Source organism: Saimiri boliviensis, chromosome 19, assembly GCF_048565385.1.
Source record: "Saimiri boliviensis isolate mSaiBol1 chromosome 19, mSaiBol1.pri, whole genome shotgun sequence".
Lineage (NCBI taxonomy): Eukaryota > Metazoa > Chordata > Mammalia > Primates > Cebidae > Saimiri > Saimiri boliviensis.
Genome location: NC_133467.1, coordinates 31,638,434 through 31,663,530, shown reverse-complemented (window position 1 = coordinate 31,663,530; position 25,097 = coordinate 31,638,434). Strand labels below are relative to the sequence as shown.

At 46.1% G+C, this 25,097-nt stretch overlaps 1 protein-coding gene across 1 annotated transcript in view; it reads left to right on the top strand.

Moving 5' to 3' along the window:
* Positions 1-3,375: 3,375 nt before the first annotated feature.
* The window catches only part of LOC101035314 (sodium/potassium-transporting ATPase subunit alpha-4), a 41,582-nt gene continuing 19,860 nt past the window's right edge, over positions 3,376-25,097 (top strand). Inside the window, exons 1-10 of the mRNA XM_039460108.2 lie at positions 3,376-3,933; positions 5,207-5,266; positions 8,365-8,568; positions 9,178-9,291; positions 12,734-12,868; positions 13,142-13,259; positions 18,939-19,207; positions 21,617-21,815; positions 22,054-22,163; positions 22,366-22,500. Of these exons, the coding sequence (XP_039316042.1) occupies positions 3,784-3,933; positions 5,207-5,266; positions 8,365-8,568; positions 9,178-9,291; positions 12,734-12,868; positions 13,142-13,259; positions 18,939-19,207; positions 21,617-21,815; positions 22,054-22,163; positions 22,366-22,500 (1,494 nt within the window). The 5' untranslated portion in view covers positions 3,376-3,783. The remainder of the gene's footprint in view (positions 3,934-5,206; positions 5,267-8,364; positions 8,569-9,177; positions 9,292-12,733; positions 12,869-13,141; positions 13,260-18,938; positions 19,208-21,616; positions 21,816-22,053; positions 22,164-22,365; positions 22,501-25,097) is intronic.

Below are 25,097 nucleotides of genomic sequence, written 5' to 3'. Positions count from 1 at the left end.
GTATAAGAATGACACTCTAGAACACTTTTAAGAAATTTATAGCAGTGATTAATTCAGTGTATATCAGATACACCAAACTGTTGATGGTATTTAAATGTGACTTCAAGTTAGTATTTCTGAATATATTATTGATTACTGGTTTTAGACATTTAGGTCTGTTCTGATCTACAGTTCACATATAGACAGTTGCTCTGGTAATAATAGAATGTTAGTGATGATCACTTGATGGATGTTGATTAAGTGCCTGTGTTTTGTTTTGTTTCCTCCTCCGGATAACAAATAGGAGTATGCGGCCGGGCATAGTGGTTCATGCCTGTAATCCAAGCACTTTGGAGGCCAAGGCGGGCGGATCACCTGAGGTTGGGAGTTCAAGACCAGCCTGACCAACATGGTGAAACTCTGTCTTTCAAAATAAAATTAAGCCGGGTGCGGTGGCTCAAGCCTGTAATCCCAGCACTTTGGGAGGCCGAGGCGGGTGGATCACGAGGTCAAGAGATCGAGACCATCCTGGTCAACATGGTGAAACCCCGTCTCTACTAAAAGTGCAAAAAATTAGCTGGGCATGGTGGCACGTGCCTGTAATCCCAGCTACTCAGGAGGCTGAGGCAGGAGAATTGCCTGAACCCAGGAGGCGGAGGTTGTGGTGAGCCGAGATCGCGCCATTGCACTCCAGCCTGGGTAACAAGGGCGAAACTCCGTCTCAAAAAAAAAAAAATTAAATTAAATTAAATTAAATTAAAATTAAAAAATTGCCGGGCGCGGTGGCTCAAGCCTGTAATCCCAGCACTTTGGGAGGCCGAGGCAGGTGGATCACGAGGTCAAGAGATCGAGACCATCCCGGTCAACATAGTGAAACCCCGCCTCTACTAAAAATACAAAAAATTAGCTGGGCATGGTGGCGCGTGCCTGTAATCCCAGCTACTCAGGAGGCTGAGGCAGAAGAACTGCCTGAACCCAGGTGGCGGAGGTTGTGGTGAGCCAAGATCGCGCCATTGCACTCCAGCCTGGGTAACAAGAGCGAAACTCCATCTCAAAAAAAAAAAAAAAATTAAAAAATTAAAAAAACAAATAGATGTATGCTACTTTTTTGGTGAACTTGTTTCTTGAAAGATTTGGCTATGCTATTCAGGGTTTTTATTCGTATGTTTTTCTTCGTAGCAGGCCACTGCTACCACACTAAAGCCAAATTTAACTTTTGTTGAATAGGCTAATTCAGGTAATCCAAATATTTGTGGAAAAACATCTGGATAATTTATTGAACACGTTAGTATTGTGTAGACACTTTTGATCATTCCCATTGCATAGGTGTTTATTGTGGAACAGTCAACTTAATATAGATTCACTTTTAATTTGCATGTGTAAATTAATACTCAATAAAATGTTTTTCATTTAAAAAGAGAATGACGCTCTAGCAATTTTATTAATGGTTAAAAAAATGGAAAATATCTCATAAATCCATCAGTAGTGGGAATCATTGAAAACAGCATGGTCAATACAGAATATGGGAGCCTCACAGCACTGAAAAAAATAAGCTTTATACACATGACAGGTTGATAGAGTTGAATGATCGTATAAAAGTTGAAAAATATCTCCTTTTAGATATATATTTGTATAAGCATAGAAAAAAGACTGGAAGGACATGTAGCACATTGTTCCCAGAAGTAACTTCAGCAGGGGAGAGTCTGAGTTTGGAAGGAAGGAAAGTGGGGCTTTCAATTTTTACCTTATGCATTTTTAATAGAGAAGAAAAATCCAATCTGTTAAAGAAATAGACTATCATTTATCCCAGTTGAGAAGGGAACATTTCTATTTCTGAATATTGAAGGAGGATTGCATCAGCACCAAGATGAATGTTTTCAGATATAGTCATATTTTTAAAAAGCATGCCCAGCCAAAATGCAATTAAATAAATATCAGGCCGGGCTTACTGGTTCACATATGAAATTCCAACACTTTGGGAGGACGAGGACAAGGATTGCTTGAGCCCAGGAGTTTGAGACCAGCCTGGGCAACACAGGAAGACTCTGTCTTTACAAAAAAAAAAAAAAATAGCTGGGTGTGGTGGCATGCGCCTGTGGTCCCAGCTACTTGGGTGGATGAGATGGGAGGATCACTTGGACCTGGGAGGTTGAGGCTGCAGTAAGCCATAATCGCACCACCACACTCCAGCCTGGGCAGCAAAGCGAGACCCTGTCTCAAAAAGTAAACAAACAACAGAAAGGGAAAATGTATGTGACATGCATAATTGAAAATATATAGAATGGCTGATAGAAATGTGTAGATGCTTCAGATCATTCTTGGAAGAAGGTGGAATCCTATGGACATGCAAAACATATACAGAGTTAATACAGCCAAAGCATTTACTCAGACTCCAGAGAAGGTCAATGAAAGAGATAAGTACATCACTTTAAAATAAGAAAATTCAGGCCAGGTGCGGTGGCTCACGCCTGTAATCCCAGCACTTCAGGAGGCTGAGGCGGGTGGATCACGAGGTCAAGAGATCGAGACCATTCTTGTCAACATAGTGAAACCACGTCTCTACCAAAAATACAAAAAGTTAGCTGGGCATGGTGGCGCATGCCTGTAATCCCAGCTACTCAGGAGGCTGAGGCAGGAGAATTGCCTGAACCCAGGAGGCGGAGGTTGCAGTGAGCCAAGATCGCGCCATTGCACTCCAGCCTGGGTAACAAGAGCGAAACTCCGTCTCAAAAAAATAATAAAATAAAATAAAATAAAAATAAAATGAGAAAATCCATGCTATCACATGAAAAAGCATATTTTTACCCTCACCGAGAAGAGCTGCGTATTAAGCCACAAATAAAAGTTCTATGACTGAATTCAAGCTACCTATTGAGCACATTCTATATATGTCAGACATTGTGCTTTTTATAGAGCGCCTCATTTAAGGTAGACGGCATCCTCTTTTACAAATAAGAAAAGAGAGGTACAGAGAGGTTAGGTAACTTGCTCAAAGCCACACAGCTGACAAGTGGAAGAGCCGGGATTGAAACCCAGGACTGGTTCCAGAGCCCAAGATCTGATTTATTCTGCCAGCTGATCTCCTAAAATTAAAAGCTCAAACCCAATGTTGGTGGAAGAGTGTGCCTCGCTCAAAAGCACACTCACACGCAGAGTACCTGCTTTATTTTTGAGCCAGCTATACCTCTAAGCCTCCAAAGTCTGCGTGACCACACAAGAACTAGAAGTTCTGCCCTCAGAGAAATTCTCTCTGCAGCAGGGCCTGCCCCAATCATCCCCAGACCCAAAGACTGAGACTTCCAGATTCTTGGTTAGAACCTTCATGAGGCCTTTGTGATGCCAGACCTGGATCACTGCCCGACAACCACAGGGCCTGGAGCTGGGCACGTTCCCAAGTCCCTGAAGCTCACTCCGCCTCCTCATTCTAGTTGTCATTTCCCACCTGCCGTTGGCCCTGTGGCATCTCCATCACTGAGGCACCTAGTTACCCTTCCCCTCCCGTTTCCTAAGGCCCTCACCACATTTTCTCACCTCTACCTCTTCACCCTTCCGCCCCAGGCTCCTCCCGTCCCTCCTCCCTCCCTCCTGACTCTTCCTCCTCCCAGCTGAGCACTGGATCTCTCCTCCCTCACTCCCCTTCCCTCCCACACCTTGACCACCCAGCGCCTCCTTCCCTGCCTCTTTCTGCCCCCTCATTCTGTCCCCATCGCTCTCCTCTCATAGCCCCCTCCTCCCTTCCCCTTCCCTCACCCTCTCAGCTTTCTTCCCTCAGTTGAGCTCGGGCAGCTATTTCTGGGGATAGCTATGGGGCTGGGGTGGAAGAAAGGGGCAGTGGCTCCCCAGGGACGGAATCCAAGACAAATACTTATAAAGGGGCCTAAACGTAGCAAGAAAAAAATGAAGAGGAAAAAAAAGGAGAGAGATACAGAGGAACTGAAGAAGGAAGTGGTTATGGTGAGAACACCCAAAGTAGCGCTGACTGTCGCCCTTTGAAAAACACTCCTCTACCTAGCTTTTTTTTTTTTTTTTTGAGACGGAGTTTCGCTCTTGTCACCCAGGCTGGAGTGCAATGGCGCGATCTCGGCTCACCGCAACCTCCGTCTTCTGGGTTCAGGCAATTCTCTTGCCTCAGCCTCCTGAGTAGCTGGGATTACAGGCACGCGCCACCATGCCCAGCTAATTTTTTTATTTTTAGTAGAGACGGGGTTTCACCATGTTGACCAGGATGGTCTCGATCTCTCGACCTCGTGATCCACCCGTCTCGGCCTCCCAAAGTGCTGGGATTATAGGCGTGAGCCACTGCGCCCGGCCTATTCTTTTAACATCTTACCTGAGAATGCATCACACAGGCCAGAGCCACCTCTCTTCTCTGTTAGGTTTCAAAAGGAAGGGTTTAAAACAGAGACACACAGAGAGACAGGGCAGCTCCACAGCAAACACAGGTATATTGCAGACACCCTCGGAAGCAGGGAAGCAGCTTAATGACAGAGTCCTGCGTCACTTACAGGCTGGGGTACCCGTAGGTATGGGCGGGAAGGGCCTGGGCAGTATGGCTCGCTCCGGGCAGGGTATCGATGAGATGTTCTCATGATGAGGTGCATTTTTGGCCCTTGTTTCCACAGAATATAATAGTATTCCTTGGACAGTTGCCCAGCAGGATGTGATAGGGATGTTTCTTTAGTGGGGCCTTTGTCTTTAGTCGGACTTTTGTCCGCCGTGTGGTCAGGGGGTTCGGCAGGCTGTTTCTCACAGCCTGAAGCCCTGTGAAACGTTTCATTTTGACCAAGGTCTGCAAAATAGTGGGGAGCTAGGCCAGGCATAGTGGCTCACGCCTGTAATCCCAGCACTTTGCGAGGCTGAGGCAGGCAGATCACCTGAGGTCAAGAGTTCGAAAGCAGCCTGGCCAACATGATGAAAACCCATCTCTACTAAAAATACAGAAATTAGCCGGGCATGGTGGCAGGCCTCTGTAATCCCAGTGGCTCAGGTGGCTGACGCAGGAGAAACACCTGAACCCAGCAGGCAGAGACTGCAGTGAGTCAAGATCGCTCTACCTCACTCCAGCCTGGGTGACAGAGTGACTCCATCTCAAAAGAAAAAGTAGTGGGGAGCTTACCAAATGATACAGTTGCAGTTTGGACTAACAATCTCCAGTCTGTTTCTCCCTCTCTCCCTGGAAATGACCCGGGCCACCTCCTGTCCCTCAGTGCCTCTACTGTCCCCTCAGGATGATCACAAATTAACCTTGGAAGAGCTGAGCACCAAGTACTCCGTGAACCTGACAACGGTGAGTAGGAAGCTCCCTGAGGAGGCAGAGGGCCTCCGACTCCCACTGTGAGGTTGCCAGGACAAAAGCTGACCTAGAAATCCAGCCCCTAACTTCCAGTCCAGTGTTCCCACCCCTCACCCTCTGCCTGGCCACGTTCCATGGACACTACCTGGAAAAAGTTGAAAATGGTAACTACACCCAAGGAGGGTTTAGGACTAAATAAAAGAATAAGAATGCTTTAGGGTGAGCCAGGCGCGGTGGCTCACGCCTGTAATCCCAGCACTTTGGGAGGCCGAGACGGGTGGATCACGAGGTCAAGAGATCAAGACCATTCTGGTCAACATGGTGAAACCCCGTCTCTACTAAAAATGCAAAAATTAGCTGGGCATGGTGGCGTGTGCCTGTAATCCCAGCTACTCGGGAGGCGGAGGCAGGAGAATTGCTTGAACCCAGGAGGCGGAGGTTGCAGTGAGCCGAGATCGCACCATTGCACTCCAGCTTGGGTAACAAGAGTGAAACTCAATCTCAAAAAAGAGAAAAAAAAAAAAAAGAATGCTTTAGGGTGGTGCTGGTCCTTTACACTCTTATAATTTATCTAGGACAGCAAGGAGCTTGTGCTTATGTGGCTTACATCTGTCTATTATTACCATATTAGAAACTAAAATTGAGAGGTTAAAAATGTGTTTCTCAATTCATTTAAAAATAACAAAAATAAAGTTGTTATATATTCATATGTATGTTTTGACAAATAACTATATTTTTCAAAACAAAAAAAAGCATCATCTTACATTTTTGCAAACCTCTTCAATGTCTCACTTTTTTTTTTTTTTTTTTTTTTTTTTTTTTTTGAGACGGAGTTTCGCTCTTGTTACCCAGGCTGGAGTGCAATGGCGCGATCTCGGCTCACCGCAACCTCCGCCTCCTGGGCTCAGGCAATTCTCCTGCCTCAGCCTCCTAAGTAGCTGGGATTACAGGCACGCGCCACCACGCCCAGCTAGTTTTTTGTATTTTTAGTAGAGACGGGGTTTCACCATGTTGACCAGGATGGTCTCGATCTCTTGACCTTGTGATCCACCCGCCTCGGCCTCCCAAAGTTCTGGGATTACAGGCTTGAGCCACCACGCCCGGCTGTCTCACTTTTAAATAGAAGATAGATGGATTATCTTTTCTGTATTAAATCTGTTGTAAGATCATGTCAGTTGGCCTTCAGAAAATTCCACTATATACTCTTAAGAAAATGAGTTTAAAAAGGCAAACAATGAGGCCGGGCGCGGTGGCTCAAGCCTGTAATCCCAGCACTTTGGGAGGCCGAGGCGGGTGGATCACGAGGTCAAGAGATCGAGACCATCCTGGTCAACATGGTGAAACCCTGTCTCTACTAAAGATACAAAAAAAAAACTAGTTGGGCGTGGTGGCGCGTGCCTGTAATCCCAGCTACTTAGGAGGTTGAGGCAGGAGAATTTCCTGAGCCCAGGAGGTGGAGGTTGTGGTGAGCCGAGATCACGCCATTGCACTCCAGCCTGGGTAACAAGAGCAAAACTCTGTCTCAAAAAAAAAAAAAAGGCAAACAATGATTAGTATTACTATGAAAATGACCTTAGCCGGGCGCGGTGGCTCACGCCTGTAATCCCAGCACTTTGGGAGGCTGAGGGGGGTGGATCATGAGGTTAAGAGATCGAGACCATCCTGGTTAACATGGTGAAACCCCGTCTACTAAAAATACAAAAAATTAGCTGGGCATGGTGGCGCGTGCCTGTAGTCCCAGCTACTCAGGAGGCTGAGGCAGGAGAATTGCTTGAACCCAGGAGGCGGAGGTTGCGGTGAGCCAAGATCGTGCCACTGCACTCCAGCCTGGGTCACAAGAGCGAAACTCCGTCTCAAAAAAACAAAAATGACCTTGTGGACCCCTCGAAAGGGTTTTAGGGCCCCTTGGGTGTTTCAGACAGAGGATGGGGAGTGGCTGATGGCCACTGGCAGGTTCTACTGTCATTTTCATTAACAGGAAAAAGCACAGAAGCTTGTGTACAAGAGTGGAACGCGAATCTATTCATTCATGCCTTCTGTTGGTATTCTTTTCTATTTATATTGGTATTCTTTTCTATTTATATTTTTTCTATTTATATATATATTTTTTAATGTATGGGTCAGGTGCCATGGCTCACACCTGTAATCCAAAGCAGGCAGATCACTTGAGATCAGGAGTTCAAAACCAGCCTGGCCAACATGGTGAAACCCCATCTCTACTAAAAATACAGAAATTAGCCAGGTGTGGTGGCACACACCTGTAATCTCAGCTATTTGGGAGGCTGAGGCAGGAGAATCACTTGAACCCGGGAGATGGATGTTGCAGTTAGCTGAGATCATGCCACTGCACTCTAGCCTGGGTGACAGAGCCAGACTCTGTCTCTCTCTCTCTCTATATATATATATATGTTTATGGATATATATATGGATATGTAAATGTACATATTTGTAGTATACATGTAATATTCTGATATAAGCATACCATGTGTAATGATCAAATCAGGGTATTTAGGATACCCATAACCTCAAATGTTTATCATTTCTTTGCATGAGAATATTCAAAATCCACTCCTCTAATTATTTTGATATCTACAATAAATCATTAACTATAGCTGCCCTATTGTGCTACCGAACACTAGATCTTATTCCTTCTAAGTTGGAAAGTCAAAGTGTGGGTGTTAATATGTTAGCAATATTAAGCATTATATTTCATCATCACACTGGCCCTGCACATTATAATTATTTGTATGTATATATCTCTCCACTAGAGCACCTTAAAAGTAGAAACCATTCTTACGTTGGTACCCTCAGCACCTACCATATAGCAGGACCCGTGATAGGTTCTCAAGTTCAAAAAGGTTTGTGAATCAATCCACAAACAAAACCCTCCTATGTAAGCATGCGAAGTGACATCCCTCCTCTAACGCAGATTTTAAAATCTCACCTTATCCAGAAAGAACTTTCAGAGTGACCTTTTGAAAGCTTTGTTGGACTCTAGACCCATCCTGAGGCTCCAAATGTCAGGTTCCCCTTTGCTACACCTGTTCCTCTTTTCACAGCTCTCTATCCAACCCTATTTCTTCTCTACACAGGGCCATAGCCACCAAAGGGCAAAGGAAATCCTGATTCGAGATGGACCCAATACCCTTACCCCACCCCCTACCACTCCAGAATGGGTCAAATTCTGTAAGCAACTGTTCGGTGGCTTTTCCCTCCTACTGTGGACTGGGGCCATTCTCTGCTTTGTGGCCTACGGCATCCAGATATACTTCCACGAGGAGGCCGCCAAAGACAACGTGAGTCGGATCAGCTGCTCCTAGAGCCAGCCCAGTTTCTGCTCAGCCCTAGACACTCTTTTGCTCAGCAGCCTAGCACTCCTGAAGTCCTCTGGTCCAAATCCCGAACACTCCCAGCACTTTCTAAGAGAGCCCGGAGTCCGTCTTTGTTCCTCTCACCTTTTATCTAGAAAGCCTCTGGTCCAGCTCCCCGAGATGCGCAATGTCCTCGAAAAAGTTGCCGTTTTTTGACGACTTTCCCAACTGATCCTCAAAGCACTTTGCCCTCCCTTTCTCTTCTCTACAGTTTCAACCTCATCTCCTTCCTCCCAGCCTCCCTCACCATCCGCCCCCTCCATCCCCTCGTCCGCTAATCAGCCTTCCTAGAGAGAAAGATACCAGCCTTCTCTGACCAGGAATTTTGCTAATGGCTCACCACGGCTCAGGGTTCCTTCACCAGGAAGCCAAGTGTACTGGCCCCACCTCGGTCCTCTCTACTCCTTTGCTCTCAACGCAGTCCTCCGGTCTCTTACACCTGGAGAAACTGCTGTGACCCTTACAACCCGATTTTCTGAGGTTGAAGAGGAAGACAAGGCCCCACTGATAAATGCTTTCTTTCCCCACCCCCAGCTCTACCTGAGCATCGTACTTACCGTGGTGGTTGTCATCACCGGCTGCTTCTCCTATTATCAGGAGGCCAAGAGCTCCAAGATCATGGAGTCTTTTAAGAACATGGTGCCTCAGGTAGGATTGGAGTGAGAGGAGCTAGTGGGAGGAGGAGCAGGATGTGGCTAAATACACAATGATGAAGTCCCATGGAAAATTATATCCTACGATGAGTGAGCTGAGCGAGGTTGGTGATGAGGGGGTCAGGGTACTCTGTCAGTCCTAAAAGTACCTGGGAAAGCTGTGGAACCCTGAGAAAGACATAATGTCACCTATGAAATGGTCTGATCTAGAAGGCAAAATCTGAAACTGAAGAGGAAACACCATAAAACCCCAAATAAGAACTATTTTTTTAGACAAGTGTTGATGGGACTGGGCGGGCTGGATTCTTCAAATGTCAATGACATCAAAGACAAAGAACAGCTGTGGGGATGTTCCAGTTTAAACAGACCAGGTATGGTGGCCTGTAATCCCAGCACTCTGGAGGCTGAGGCAACAGGATCACCCAGGAGTTTGAGATGCTATCTCTACAAAAATAAAATAAAATAGCTGGTATACGCCTGTAGTCCAAGCTACACAGGAGGCTGAGGCAGGAGGATTACTTGAACCTAGGAATTTAAGTCTGCAGTGAACTATGACCAACCCGGGCAAGACCCTGTCTCTGAAAAAAAAAAAAAAAAAAAAAAAAAGAGGCTAAAGAGACATGATAACTATTCTGAGGGTGGTGGCTCCCTTCTGTAATTCCAGCCATTTGGGAGGCTGAGGCAAGAGGATTGCTTGAGTCCAGGAGTTCAAGACGAGCCTAGGTGGTATAGTGAGACCATATCTCTACAAAAAATTTAAAAATTAGCTGAGCGTGCCTGTAGTGCCAGCTACTCAGGAGGCTGAGGTGGGAGGTTCGCTTGAACACGGGAGGCAGAGATCACGTGCTATTGCACTCCAGCCTAGTGACAGAGAGAGAGAGAAAGACTGTCTTAAAAAAAAAAAAAAAAAGACAGGAACATGACAACTAAATGCAATATCTAACCCTAGATCTGATTCTGTGCCAGAGGAGAAAGTAATGCTTTATTTTTACTTTTCATTTTGAGCTTTTATTTTAGGTTCTGGGATACACGTGCAGGTTTGTTATATAAGTAAATTGTGTGTCACAGGGATTTGGTGTACAGATTATTTCATCACCCAGGTAATAAGCATAGTACCTGACAGGGAACTTTTCCATCCTCACCCTCCTCCCACCCTCCACCCTCCAATAGGCCCCAATATCTGTGGTTCCCTTCGTTATGTCCATATGTACTCAGTGTTTAGCTTCCATTTATAAGTGAGAATATACGGTATTTGATTTTCTGCTCCTGTTTGCCTGGGACAATGTCCTCCAGCTCCACTGAAAATGATGCTTTAAAGGATGTATTGGGTCAATCGGCAAAACTGGAATGCTGACAGATTGATACAATAAATTAAAGTGTCAATGTGAAACTTACTGAAATTGATATCTACATTGTGGTTAAGATAATATCTTAATTCTTGGGAAATGCACAATGAAGTTTTTGGGATAAAAGATCATGATGTAGGTGACTTATTATCAGGAAAGTTCAGAAAAAGAGTATACACACACAGAGAAAGAACAAATGACAAGTAACTAGGACGAAATGTTAATAGGTTGAATCTGGATCAAGGTTATATAGGTGTTCTTGGTACTATTTTTATTCTTGCAACTTTTCTGAAAGTTTAAAATTATTTTCTTTTTTTTTTTTTTTTTTGAGACGGAGTTTCGCTCTTGTTACCCAGGCTGGAGTGCAATGGCGCGATCTCGGCTCACCGCAACCTCCGCCTCCTGGGTTCAGGCAATTCTCCTGCCTCAGCCTCCTGAGTAGCTGGGATTACAGGCACGCGCCACCATGCCCAGCTAATTTTTTGCACTTTTAGTAGAGACGGGGTTTCACCATGTTGACCAGGATGGTCTCGATCTCTTGACCTCGTGATCCACCCGCCTCGGCCTCCCAAAGTGCTGGGATTACAGGCTTGAGCCACCACGCCCGGCTTAAAATTATTTTCAAGTTAAATGTTTTTTGTTTATTTGTTTGTTTGAGACAGAGTCTCACTCCGTCACCAGGCACCAGGCTGGAATGCAGTGTTGCAATCTCGGCTCACTGCAACCTCCGCCTCCCGGGTTCAAGCAATTCTCCTGCCTCAGCCTCCCAAGTAGCTGGGACGACAGACACGTGCCACCACGCCCAGCTAATTTTTCTGTATTTTTAGTAGAGACGGGGTTTCACCAAGTTGGTCAGGATGGTCTCGATCTCTTGACCTCGTGATCTGCCCGCCTCAACCTCCCAAAGTGCTGGGATTACAGGCTTGAACCACTGCGCCCGACCCAAGTTAAATGTTTTGTAAAGGTACCTGGAAAGAATAGGGCAGTAAACAAGGGTTTCTAGGCACAGCGCTGGACACTTACAAAGGAACAGACTCCACATTTTCCCCATCATAGGATCATGGTCCACTAGTATAGCCCAGAATTTCCTTCTCTCTTTGGTATCACTTAATTCCTTCCTTGGTAAGAGTTTTGGGACAGCGTTTGGGCAGTTTTGGAGACTAGGAGTTTGGAGATGGTCAGTTAGCTTTTGCTACCTAAAAAACCACCCCAAAACTTAGTGGCTTAAAATAGCAAACTCCTGTTTCTCATCATTCTGCGGCTGTGCTGTTGTTCTGGTCTGAGCTGATCTCAGCTGGGGCTAATGGTCTTAGACGACCTCATTCGAATGTCTGGCCCTCAGCTGAGATGACTGGGACAGCTGGGGCCTTTTTCTTCACGATCTCTCTTTTTACAGAGAGGTTAGCTTGGACTTGTTCATATGGTGGCAGAGGGTTCTCAGAAACAGCAATGCAAGCCCCAACATAAAAGCACTCTTTTTTTTTTGAGACAGGGTCTCACTCTGTCACCCAGACTGAAGTGTAGTGATGTGATCACGACTCACTGCAGCCTTAACCTGCTAGGCTCAAGTGATCCTCCAACCTCAGCCTCCCAAACAGCTAGGACTACAGGAGCACGCCACCAGACCTGGCTGATTTTTTTCACTTTTTGTAGAGACAGAGTCTCACTATGTTGCCCAGTCAGGTCTTAAACTCCTGGGTTCAAGCAATCCTCCCACCTCAGCCTCCCAATGTGCTAGGATTACAGGTGTGAGCTACCGCACCTGGTCTTAAAACACTTTTGAGACTTCCCCTTCCATTACTTTTCTTCTATGGGCCGAAGCAAGTCACATGGCCAACCCCAGGTTTAGGGGTGGAGAGATAGACTCCACCTCTTAAAGGGAAGAGCGTCAAAGTCACATTGCAAAGGGCCCTGCAAACAGCATCATAGGAATTTGCCATCTACCAGAGACACCTTTAAGAATGAGGTGGTGGGGTGATGGTAAGAAAGGGGAGCAAGAAGGACGGAGACCAGTAACGGGAGGTTTTGGGCTAAGAGTGGGATGGGGGAAGCCAACAGTTTTGGAAATGATCATGTGCTACCCTCCCATAGCAAGCTCTGGTAATTCGAGAAGGAGAGAAGATGCAAATTAATGTACAAGATGTGGTGTTGGGAGACCTGGTGGAAATCAAGGGTGGAGACCGAATCCCCGCTGACCTCCGGCTTATCTCTGCACGCGGATGTAAGGTGAGGGGATGCAGAAAGCTATGTGAGGGAACCAAGCGTTATCTCACGGCAGGGTAGACACCTGGGCTCAGTCAGAGAAATAAAAGCTCATTACTCAGACTCTTGAGAAGTTACAAGTAAGTGCAGATTTGATGTTAGAGATCACAGGTGTTGTGTAAATTTCTCTTCTGTCCTTGATGATGTTGGTGACCAGATGAAGACATGCTATCTTTGTAAATAACTCGGCCTTTTTTCTTACACTCACCTTACAACCCATCCTCTCTCCCATCCCAGGTGGACAACTCGTCCTTGACTGGGGAGTCGGAACCCCAGTCCCGCTCCACTGACTTCACCCACGAGAACCCTCTGGAGACCCGAAACATCTGCTTCTTTTCCACCAACTGTGTGGAAGGTGAGTATCAAACCATAAGTAGCATAGATTCAAAAGCAGACGCCAAAACATAAAGATTTTAATAACTGTCTTCTAAAGGTAGTGGGGTAGGGAAGAGCCAGAAACGGCCAAGTTTCTGTGTCACTCGTGAGCTATATGACCTCTGGTGAAAGGTCAAAGTCACCATTTCCACATTTCCACAATGATGACAGTAAAAGTCATTGCTCCATAGATTTTTGTGTGAATTGAGGTAATATATGTAAAGTGCCCAGCACAAGGCCTAATACATTGTAAGTGACCTGTAAGTATCAGCTATTATTTTAGCTTGTGAATGGACTATGCTGTATAAGCTGAAAACAGCATAGAAGGGAGGAAAATGGTTCAACCCTGCTAGGTCGTTCTTCTCCTAAGGTAAGCCCTAACTTCTAACTGTTCCCCTACCCAAAAGAAGACAATTGCATTGGAAACTTGAATTACCAGAGGTGCCACTTAGCCTTTGCCACTCAAACTTTGGCACTGCTCCTAGGAATCCTTGAACTGGGAGGCAGTTCTGGGCAAAGTGGCAATAAAAAGTATTGAGCATCATGATATCAATCTCTCCTTTGCCCTTTCCCCTTAAGGAGGCCTGAAGACTCTATGGAGCACACTTGAAAACCATTATTCAGTCAGGTGTGGTGGCTCACCCCTGTAATCCCAGCACCTTGGGAGGCCGAAGTAGGTGGAATTCGAGACCAGACTGACTAACATGGTGAAACCCCATCTCTACTAAAATACAAAAAGTAGCCCTGTGTGGTGGCAAGCACCTGTAATCCCAACTACTTGGGAGGCTGAGGAAGGAGAATCACTTGAACCCAGGAGGTGGAGGTTGTTGCAGTGAGCCAATATTTTATTTTATTTTATTTTATTTTATTTTTGGATGCAGAGTTTTGCTCTTGTTACCCAGGCTGGAGTGCAATGGCGCGATCCCGGCTCACCACAACCTCTGCCTCCTGAGTTTAAGCAATTCTCCTGCCTCAGCCTCCCGAGTAGCTGGGATTACAGGCGCGCACCACCATGCCCAGCTAATTTTTGTATTTTTAGTAGAGACGGGGTTTCACCATGTTGACCAGGATGGTCTCGATCTCTTGACCTCCTGGTCCACCCGTCTCAGCCTCCCAAAGTGCTGGGATTATAGGCATGAGCCACCGCACCCGGCCCTGAGATTTTACCACTGCCCTCCAGCCTGGGTGACAGATCGAGATTCCATCTCAAAAAAAAACAAAAAAAGAAAAAGAAAAAGAAAAGAAAACCATTATTCATGCTTAGAACACATTTTGGGTATCTACAAATAGTTGTTTTGTTTGTTTTGTGTTTTTTTGAGACAGAGTCTCTATTGCCCAGGCCGGAATGCAGTAGTGCCATCTCAGCTCACTACAACCTCTGCTTCCCAGGTTCAGGCAATTCTCCTGCCTCAGCCTCCTGAGTAGCTGGGATTACAGGCACCTGCCACCATGCCAGGCTAATTTTAGTATTTTTAGTAGAGACAGGGTTTCACCTGTTGGCCAGGCTGGTCTCCAATTCCTGACCTCAGCTGATCCACCTGCCTCAGCTTCCCAAAGTGCTGAGATTACAGGCATGAGCCACTGCACCCAACCTGGAAATAGTTATCTTTTTTAATTGAATGCATAGTATATGTTAAATGTTATAAATATTATCTCTAATTAGCACAACGCTTACAGTACCAGATATTATCCCTATTTTACACAGGGCACACTAAGTTTCAAAGAAATTAAGCACCATATCCAGGAGTACAGCTCAACAGAAAGGAGGCAGGTCAGGGATTCTAATGTAGGTCTGTCTCCGTAGCTCATGCTCTTTCCACATGCCCTGCTCTGTACTGAAAGATTGCTAATGACCTACCTGGTAATAACATTTATTTAATTTGAAAATACCTTAAAGGAAAAGAGCAATGTGAAGACTGAATAGACTATGAGAAAGAATCCAACTAGAAAATAAAATACATATATTAAAAAGTTTTTTAAATTGATTGGACAGAAAGGTGCAAGTTAGCAAGCTTTCCCCCAAAACACTAGATATCTACTGTTAGGTTTTAGAAAGAAATTTGCCCAGATTTCCTCTTACAAAGTAGGGTTTTCATCAGCTAAGTATATGTTCAAATAAAAGGTACGGAGGAAAGTGGGTGGTGGCATTTAGATTGGGAAACAAGGGTCTATTTCGATAGAAAATGGTTTTGTGGCTGGGCGCAGTGGCTCATGCCTGTAATCCAAGCACTTTGGAGGCCAAGGCGGGTGGATCACCTGAGGTTGGGAGTTCAAGACCAGCCTGATCAACATGGTAAAACCCTGTCTTTAAAAAAAAAAAAAAAAAAAAAAAAAAAAAAAAAAAAAAAAAAAGCAAAGCAAAGAAAATGGTTTTATAGGAGATTAACAAAACTCAAGATGTGACCGAGAAGGTGGAGCTAGGTTGAAGGAACTGGGCTGAATGAGCCGTTGTGGAAGGACTTTCAGTTGAGGAATTTCTCAGCAATTTGCAGACCAATAGCGTTTACCACAGACCAATTTCCCCTTAAACCTTTGCCCTAGACTTTTAACCTTTGCCTTAGATCAGTTTGGAAACCCTCACCCTTGCCTCCCATCTCTCATCACCGCAGACCTTGACATGGCTGTGGCACAGACATCTCTCTTTGGGTTCTCATCTTCAAGGGAGCCCACGCTATTTCTCTGGCAATATATGGAAGGTGTGTGAAGGAGTCAGTCTGGCCTGATGTGCCAGATGCTCGGCCTTCTCAGCCTTCCTCAGAGTCAACATCAACCTAACCCCATCTCTAGACACGGTAGACCATACTCTACCCTGCCTCCTCTACCCCACCAAAAATATAAAACTCCTTAGCAGCTCTCAAGTATTTCAGTGTCTTCATTCCATAGGACCCAGTATATGCCTTTGGCAACCAGTTGGAAACCCATCTGTTGAATGCCTCAGCATGGTAGTCTTTTCAGGATTCCTTCTCCACCTAAACACTGAAAGCTGACCTGTCTACTCTGTGAGTAGGACCCTGCTCTCAGACTCACAGGGTTAAAGGCAGTCTTAGAAACGGAGACCACCATGTGCTGCAGTGTTCGTGGGTGCTCCCAGGTTAGAGCTGCCCCGGCTAAGTCACAAGTATGATTTTATGTTAGTCCTTCTGGACACCCTCAATTCATCTAAATGATGAAAAGAAAGAAACTAATTTCGAGGGCCTATGATGTGCCTAACCCTCTTCTAGACTCTTAAAAAACATTCAGCCGGGCGCGGTGGCTCAAGCCTGTAATCCCAGCACTTTGGGAGGCCGAGGCGGGTGGATCACGAGGTCGAGAGATCGAGACCATCCTGGTCAACATAGTGAAACCCCGTCTCTACTAAAAATACAAAACATTAGCTGGGCATGGTGGCGCGTGCCTGTAGTCCCAGCTACTCAGGAGGCTGAGGCAGGAGAATTGCTTGAACCCAGGAGGCGGAGGTTGCGGTGAGCCGAGATCGCGCCATTGCACTCCAGCCTGGGTAACAAGAGCGAAACTCCGTCTCAAAAAAAAAAAAAAAAACATTCAATCCTCACGCTGTAGTAAGTGCTTTCATTCCGTTTTAAAGATGAGGAAGCCTGACTCTCAGAGTTTAAGTAACTTGCCCCAAGGGAAAAAGAGCTAGTAATCTGGAAAGCTAAACTTCCAGCCCTGAGTCTTTCTGCTTCTAAAATAAATGCTGTTTCGATGACATGTTGCCTTTCTGAGCGATTCTGACTCTGACTGACTTCCATGGTAGAAATTCCAGTCATTACGGTAACGCAGGAAGAATTACTTTAAGGAAGGAATCTTGTCGAGCCCCTCATTTCGAGCCGTGTAGAGGAGTGGCCTGCACCGTGGCTGTGTAAGGCCAAACGTGATGTCCAAGCTGCCCTCTGACTGGGGCGGTGCTGGTGGAGACAAATGGAGGAGGACCTCATAAGCACAGAAGCCCAACTGTTATGGCCCGTGCTACCCAGCAGAGGTCAGACTGGCTCCAGCCAGCGAGGCAGGGAGGGGGCTCAGGTTGGAGCCGCATTTCTCAACCAACCACCCACACTTGGGGCTGGATAGTCCTTCGTTGTGTGGGAGGGGAGGGCTGTCCTGTGCATTGCAGGTTACGTAGCTGCATCCCCAGCCTCTACCCACTGCAGGCCAGTAGCAGCCTTCTCCCACCCCAGTTGTGACAACCAAAATGTCTCCAGGCATTGCCAAATGTCCGCTGGGGATGGAGGGTTGGTGGGTGGGACTGCCTCCAGTTGAGAACCACTGGGTTGTGGGATAAGGGGATGTTGGAACATAGGAATCTACCAGAAGGGTAACCACTATTCCTGAGATCTAGAAAGTCCTCAGCTGCTGAGGGCAAGTGAGAACTATAGTAAGAACTATATAGGCAATGGAAGATACTCAGATTAAATGTAATAAGGACCTTCTCGTCAGTGAAGGCATTTAGGCAATAACGTTGGGTATTTCTGGAGAACTGTGAGACCTCTTCGGAGATTTTTCAGACTGGAGGACCTTTATTGTATAAACTAAATATGAGGGGATGGGTCAGAGGGCTTTGAGTCTCCGCTTTGTTTTTGACCATTGACAGCTTCCTCTTTGTAGGAACCAAACCCAACAGCTTCCCCAATTCAGACTTGGCATGTCTTGGGTGACCATCTCTGTTGAAAAAAAAAAAGATGGCTTCTTTTCCCCCTGCACTCACACTGAACACAAAACACTTCTGCGTCCAACATGTGTAGGCGGTTCTCCCCACCAAAAACCAGTTCTCCTAAGAACAGTGACTGGGTGTCCTATAAATTCAGTTCAGTTCTGACACAATCCACCTGGAGATAGCATCAGACCCCATAGGTTAGGGCTCAGCCCCACAGACAGTCCCCAGCTCTAGACATCAATCACAAGTCCTAGGCTGTGGCCCGACTATAAATTGGGGTTCCCAAGACTCCCTCCCCAGGTTTGATTAATTTTCTAGGACAGCTCACAGAACACAGGGAAACACCTTACTTAGGTTTACCCATTTATTGTAAAGGATTTTGCAAGGATACAGATGAATGGTCACATGGAAGAGACGCGTAGGGCAAGGCACATGGGAAGGAGCATGGAGGAGCGTCTGCGCCCTCTCCTGCCTGGCTGGCCCCCAGTAACCTCCACATGGTCACACATGTAGACGCTTTCCAAACCCAGTCCTTTGGAGTTTTTAATGGAGGTTTCATTACATAGGTGTAATTGATTACATTATTGGCCATTGGTGACCAACTCAACCTTCATCCCTTCTCCCCTCCAAAGAGGTCAGGCCATAAACTGCCAGTTCCAACTCTAATCGCATGGTTATCTGCCCTGGCCACCAGCCCCATCCTGTGACTATCCAAAAACCTACCAAGAGTCACCTCATTAGAACAAAGATCCTCCTATCACTCAGGAAACTCCAAGACATTTAAGAGTTCTGTGTCAGATGCTCCTATCACTCCAGACATTACAAAGGTCTCGGGAGCTCTGTGTCCAGAACTGGGTCAAAGACCAAATATTAGGACAAAAGATTCCCCTAGCACCCCTATCTTCAAGGGTTTTAAAAGTTCTATGTCAGGAAGTGGGGGCAGAGACCAACGTCTGTATTTCTTACCATACCACAACATCACATTGACCTCTCCTGCTTCATCCACAGGAACCGCCCAAGGTATTGTGATTGCTACCGGAGACTCCACAGTGATGGGCAGAATCGCCTCCCTGACATCAGGCCTGGAGGTCGGCCAGACGCCCATCGCCGCTGAGATCGAACACTTCATCCGTCTGATCACTGTGGTGGCCGTCTTCCTCGGGGTCACTTTTTTTGTGCTCTCACTTCTCTTGGGCTATGGCTGGCTGGAGGCTATCATTTTTCTCATTGGCATCATTGTGGCCAATGTGCCTGAGGGGCTGCTGGCCACCGTCACTGTGAGTAGACAGGGTGGAAGGTGGCCTCAGGGCAGACAAACCACCCCAGGGAAAAGGAATCACTAACATCTCTTTCATTGTTGAACCTCTCAAGTGCATAGTCTTCCCGATTCGTACATAAATATCAGGAACGATTTAGCTCTCCATGTTACACTGACTCCTTCTGCCCATTTATTTGGTGCCTTCTCTCTCCTCAATGAGAGAGGAAGCAAGTTTCAATGGAAAATGCATTGGATTATCAGTCACTGAGTTCTAGCATTGACTAAATCACTTAACATCTCCAGACCTCAATTTATTCATCAGTTTATAGAGGAAGATTAATTTAGAATTATAGAATCTTATAGGAAAGGACTTCAAAGACCATATAAATTCAATTCAACCTTTCAACCAATGCTGAATATCCTCTCTAAAAACCATAGGAGATGATTATTATTTTTGGTAATTGGGAAGCCCACCCCTTTCTGTCTCAATCCATTTCATTGTTCGCTTGCTCTATTTAAATTTCATTGTGTTGAGCAGAAATATAAATCCCTGTTTGTCCTAAGTTTCCCAACTGAAGAAAGACAAAATAAGTCAATTCCTTCTCTTCTACGGACTAACCCTTTAGATTTTTGATGGTAGCCATTACGTTCCCCCAAACTCTCGGGATGGGGGGTGAAATAATCCCTCCTCCCTTAGCCATTCTTCCTATGACATGACCTATAAAGCACCTGTCTTGATGATCACCTGTTTGGGGTATACTCTAGTTTGTCAGTATTCTTTTTTTTTTTTTTTTTGAGACGGAGTTTCGCTCTTGTTACCCAGGCTGGAGTGCAATGGCGCGATCTCGGCTCACCGCAACCTCCGCCTCCTGGGTTCAGGCAATTCTCCTGCCTCAGCTTCCTGAGTAGCTGGGATTACAGGCACGCGCCACCACGCCCAGCTAGTTTTTTGTATTTTTAGTAGAGACGGGGTTTCACCATGTTGACCAGGATGGTCTCGATCTCTCGACCTCGTGATCCACCCGCCTCGGCCTCCCAAAGTGCTGGGATTACAGGCTTGAGCCACCGCGCCCGGCTGTCAGTATTCTTAAAAGAGAACTGAGAATAATACTTGGGGTGTGTTTGGACTAGCACAAAAATGTTGGGACCAGCAATATTATGTAAATAAATTATGACCCCTAAACATATGATTATGTTAGTAAGTCCATACTTACATAACCACAGCCTAAGAATTCATTAGCTTTTTAAAAAATCTTGCCTCACAGTTAACTACATTGCCCTTACAATCAACAAAAGTCTTTTGGTTTAATGATTTTTCAAGTCCTTCCCCATGCTGTGATATTATTGTTATCTCCTCCACATTCTTTGTTTAAACTATTGGTCCAACATTCTCTCCACACCTAGCACCTTATGCCACCATAAAAGATTAGCTGTCTGTGTGGTCCCTGGAAAGATTGGAGTTAAAGAGGTGTGGCTGGCCGGGCATGGTGGTTCACACCTGTAATCCCAGCATTTTGAAAGGGCGAGACAGGTGGATCTCGAGGTCAGCAGTTCAAGACCAGCCTGGCCAAGATGGCGAAACCCCATCTCTACTAAAAATACAAAAATAAGCCAGGTGTGGTGGCAGGCGCCTGTAATCCCAGCTACTGAGGAGGCTAAGGCAGGGAATTCCTTGAATCCAGGAGGCGGGAGGTTGCAGTGAGCTGAGATCATGCCACTGCACTCCAGTCTGGGTGACAGAGCAAGATTCCATTTCAAAAAAAAAAGGTGGGGGGGGGGAGTGTGGCCTAAACTTATAATGAAAAAGAGATTGCTGGATAGAAAATACGCAAGGATCCTGAGGGAGAGGAATATTCCATGTGGGAATAAAGAGGATCCTTCTCTATGATACCCTGGTAAAGAAATACACTCTTTTTTGGCCAGGCATGGTGGCTCATGCCTGTAATCTCAGCACTTTGGGAGGCCAAGTCTCGCAGATCACTTGAGCTCAGGAGTTCAAGACCAGCCTGGCCAACATGATGAAACCCTGTCTCTACTAAGAATACAAAAATTAGCTGGGCATGATAGTGCATGCCTATAATCCCAGATGGGGAGGCTGAGGCAGGAGAATCACTTTAACCTGGGAGATGGGGGTTGCAGTGAGCCGAGATTGTACCGCTGCACTCCAGTCTCAAAAACAAAAACGAAGAAGAATTTTTTTTTAAATACACTCCTTTTTGAAACTCTTACCATAAAGCACAAACCACAATCACTTTCCTAATTTCCTTTACCACAACCAGAAAAGAAATGTTTAAAGAGTAGGCAGGAACAAAAGGGAAATAAGTACAAAAGATTAAAATAGCATTAAAAATGATTCAATATCCACGATGCAATGTGGTGTGAGCATTCCATCTCCTGTATGTATTCTCTTCTCTCTTCTTGGCTTTAGGTGTGCCTGACCCTGACCGCCAAGCGCATGGCGAAGAAGAACTGCCTGGTGAAGAACCTGGAGGCGGTGGAGACACTGGGCTCCACGTCCATCATCTGCTCGGACAAGACGGGCACCCTCACCCAGAACCGCATGATCGTCGCCCACATGTGGTTTGATGAGACCGTGTATGAGGTGGACACCAGCGAAGAACAGACTGGTGACTAGTGGTATTGGTGCAACACAAGGAGGGATTGAGGGATGTGATGAGTGAGCTGAGAGAGAATGACGAGTCCAGACAGAGAGGGGGGAGCCTGAAAGTGGAGTGGAGAAGAGAAAGGTGTGGAGGAAAAGAAATGCAGCTCCCATGAAGTATCTGGGTGCCAAAGAGGTTGGGAATCATCGCTTGCTTTAAATTCTCATTCCCTGCTCAAAATTCTTTTTTCCTTTCTCCCTAGGGAAAACATTTGCCAATAACTCTGATACCTGGTTTATCCTGGCCCAAATCGCTGGCCTCTGCAACCGGGCTGACTTTAAGCCTTATCAGGAGACTCTGCCAATTGCTAAGGTACCAGGCCCAAGGGGAAGAGGGTACCTCAGTGTTCAGGATATATAACCTGCCATCTCCCAAAAAATCCTTTCCTGGAGCTCAGTAATTTCTCCCCAAGTACCCAATCTCCCCACTTGGCCCCTCTCCATGTTGCCACGGCTATGCCTCATGCCCAGGTAGCATGCCTCTGGGGCTTATTATACAAACCCCATCCTGGCAGAGGGCCACAACAGGTGACGCTTCCGAGTCAGCCCTCCTCAAGTTCATCGAGCAGTCTTACAGCTCTGTGGCGGAGATGAGAAAGAAAAACCCCAAGGTGGCAGAGATTCCCTTTAATTCTACCAACAAGTATCAGGTACAGAACCCACAAAGGTAGGATAATGGTGGTGGGGGATGGGCTCATCACTGGGGCAAGGAGAGCTTTGCCTCCGCCTTCAACTTCACCTCTGAGCAGCAGAGAAGTTCAATAGAGCCTGCATTCCCATTAACAGAAGGCACACACAAGAGAATGTGACAAACAGGTAAAGAGAGGTAAAACAGGTGGTAAAGGAAGAGGCATCAGTCAGTCCTGTGCAGAGCTCTGAGCTGTGCCACGTAGGGGAAAAGTGAGCCATAAAATGCTCTCTGAAATGTCTGTAGATAGCAGAGGCGGGTTGGTGAAAGTCATGTTCGTGTCACACGCAGCTGTTAGGAGGCCCCTCTGTGTCTACTAGGAGATTTGCCACTGCAGAGTTAGGTTGCATTTGCAAGACACGTTCTTTCATTAGTCATCAAGTATTTCCTTTCGCCCCACATTTGACTTGCAGCTCTGGAGGCTGCCATCAGGTAGGCGATCGGGGGTCTCCGGCGTGTTCATGAAGTTTTTCATTTCCCAGGAACATTTTGGTCCAATGTCCAGGGAGGAGTGGACAAGAGCAAGGGAAGCGCTGAGTGAGGGACCGGAGGGACAGGAAAGACAGTCTTTCCTCCCAAGTAGAATCTGGGCAGACTGAAGAGAGAATGACGGTAGGACGCGGGAACAGTGGCATTATCGGAACTGGAGCTTTGTCAGGTGCAAGCTGAGTTCCATGGGGCAGTCATGATTTGCTTGGGGGACTAGATTCTTCAACTCCATGCATGACTGAAAAGGCCAGACATTTAGGTGTGGGTAAAATGTCTCAGAGAAAATGAGACTCCCAAGTCAGTTGGTTTCTTTTTTTACTTTCTTTCTTTCTTTTTTTTTTTTTTTTTTAATTGCATTTTAGGTTTTGGGGTACATGTGAAGAACACACAAGATTGTTGCATAGGTACACACATGGCAGAGTGATTTGCCGCCTTCCTTCCTATCACCTATATCTGGCATTTCTCCCCATGCTCTCTCTCCTCAACTCCACACTCCCCACTCTTTTTTTCTTTTTCTTTCTTTCTTTTTTTTTTTTTTTTTTTTTTTTTTTTTTTTTTTGAGGTGGAGTTTTGCTCTTGTTGCCCAGGCCGGAGTGCAATGGCGCCATCTCGGCTCACTGCAACCTCTACCACCCAGGTTCAAGCGATTCTCCTGACTCAGCCTCCCAAATACTGGGATTACAGGCATGCACCATCAAGCCCGGCTAATTTTTTGTATTTTTAGTAGAAATGGGGTTTCACCATGTTGGCCAGACTGGTTTCAAACTCCTGACCTCAGGTGATCCACCTGCCTCGTCCTCCCAAAGTGCTGGGATGACAGGCATGAGCCACTGTGCCCAACCTCTAAAAACTGAATTACTCACAGTTTTACACTGAACGCTGAGCAAGTAAGAGTTAAATAGATCTATCCTCTTCTATCTCAACTGGTTTTTAGTGAGTGTAACAAAATAGGTCTCTTTGGCCCAAATGATAAACTTATTTCCATATTTTTCTGATGTTTAGTGGACTCACTAGCCAGACAGGAATTTTGTGGCTTGGCAGGGCCTTTGATGGCAGCATAGCCTTTGACTAAAAAAATTAGGTACCTCTCCCTCCATGTGATTCAAAATAAAAGCAAAACATATTCAAGACATTTGTTGGGGCTGCCAACAAATAGCGACTTTCTCCCAAATGAGTATGTTGGTGCCTCTTCTGAGCGTGCGGCTCAAATGACAGACTTGTCCTCAGTGGTTCACTGAGTGTGACTGGCTGGCCCACTGGCCACCACGCTGTGGCAGGCTCTTGCTCTGGAAGGCCCTCAGTTTGCTGCCTTCCTTAGCTTGCCCTAAAGGTGGAGACTCCGGTCTTTGCAAGAGACATCTCAGACTGCTGGCGGTTTGCAGAGCTTGGTCTGTTACCCTCTGAGATAAAATGAAATGAAGAAGATGCTCTGTTCCAGCATTTCCAGACTTCTCCCTCCGTCTCTTTTGTTTGTAATTTTCTATCAAGATGTGATTTTCTTCCGTGACCAAATTACTAGTAGGTCTTGCTGTCACCTCCTGGGCCCTTCGCTTATTCAACACATTTGACTGAGCACTCAGAAAACAGCTCTTTAAACCTCTTCCAGCTTTCTGCTTCAATGAGTTACGGTTCTTCGTCTTAATTGCTTAAGCATATTTTGAACGTAACTGAACAAACGAACGGAACAGTTGTAACCACGTTTTGTGCGCTGGTTTCCCACCCTGCTTACCCTGTGGGCACTATAGTCTGGCCTCCTCTGCGCTCCCACTGTTCCTTTCAATGCCTCGATTTTGTTCTCAATAGGCGACCTAGCGGGCATTTCCTGTCCATCACAAGAGGAACCCCATGGAGAGCTCTTTTTCATACATCAGAGATCAAGAGGAAATGCAAAACTCGAATTTCTCTCTCCTTGCTGTGGGGTGTCCCCTCGGGTTCATTTCAAGAATGTTCCTTTCCCTCCCCCACCACAGCTACAAGGACCCCCATGCCCAGCCACACTAGCTAGCCCCTCTCAGGGGACTTCTCATGGTTTTAGGAGACAGAGGCCCAGGGACTAGAATGACTAATTTA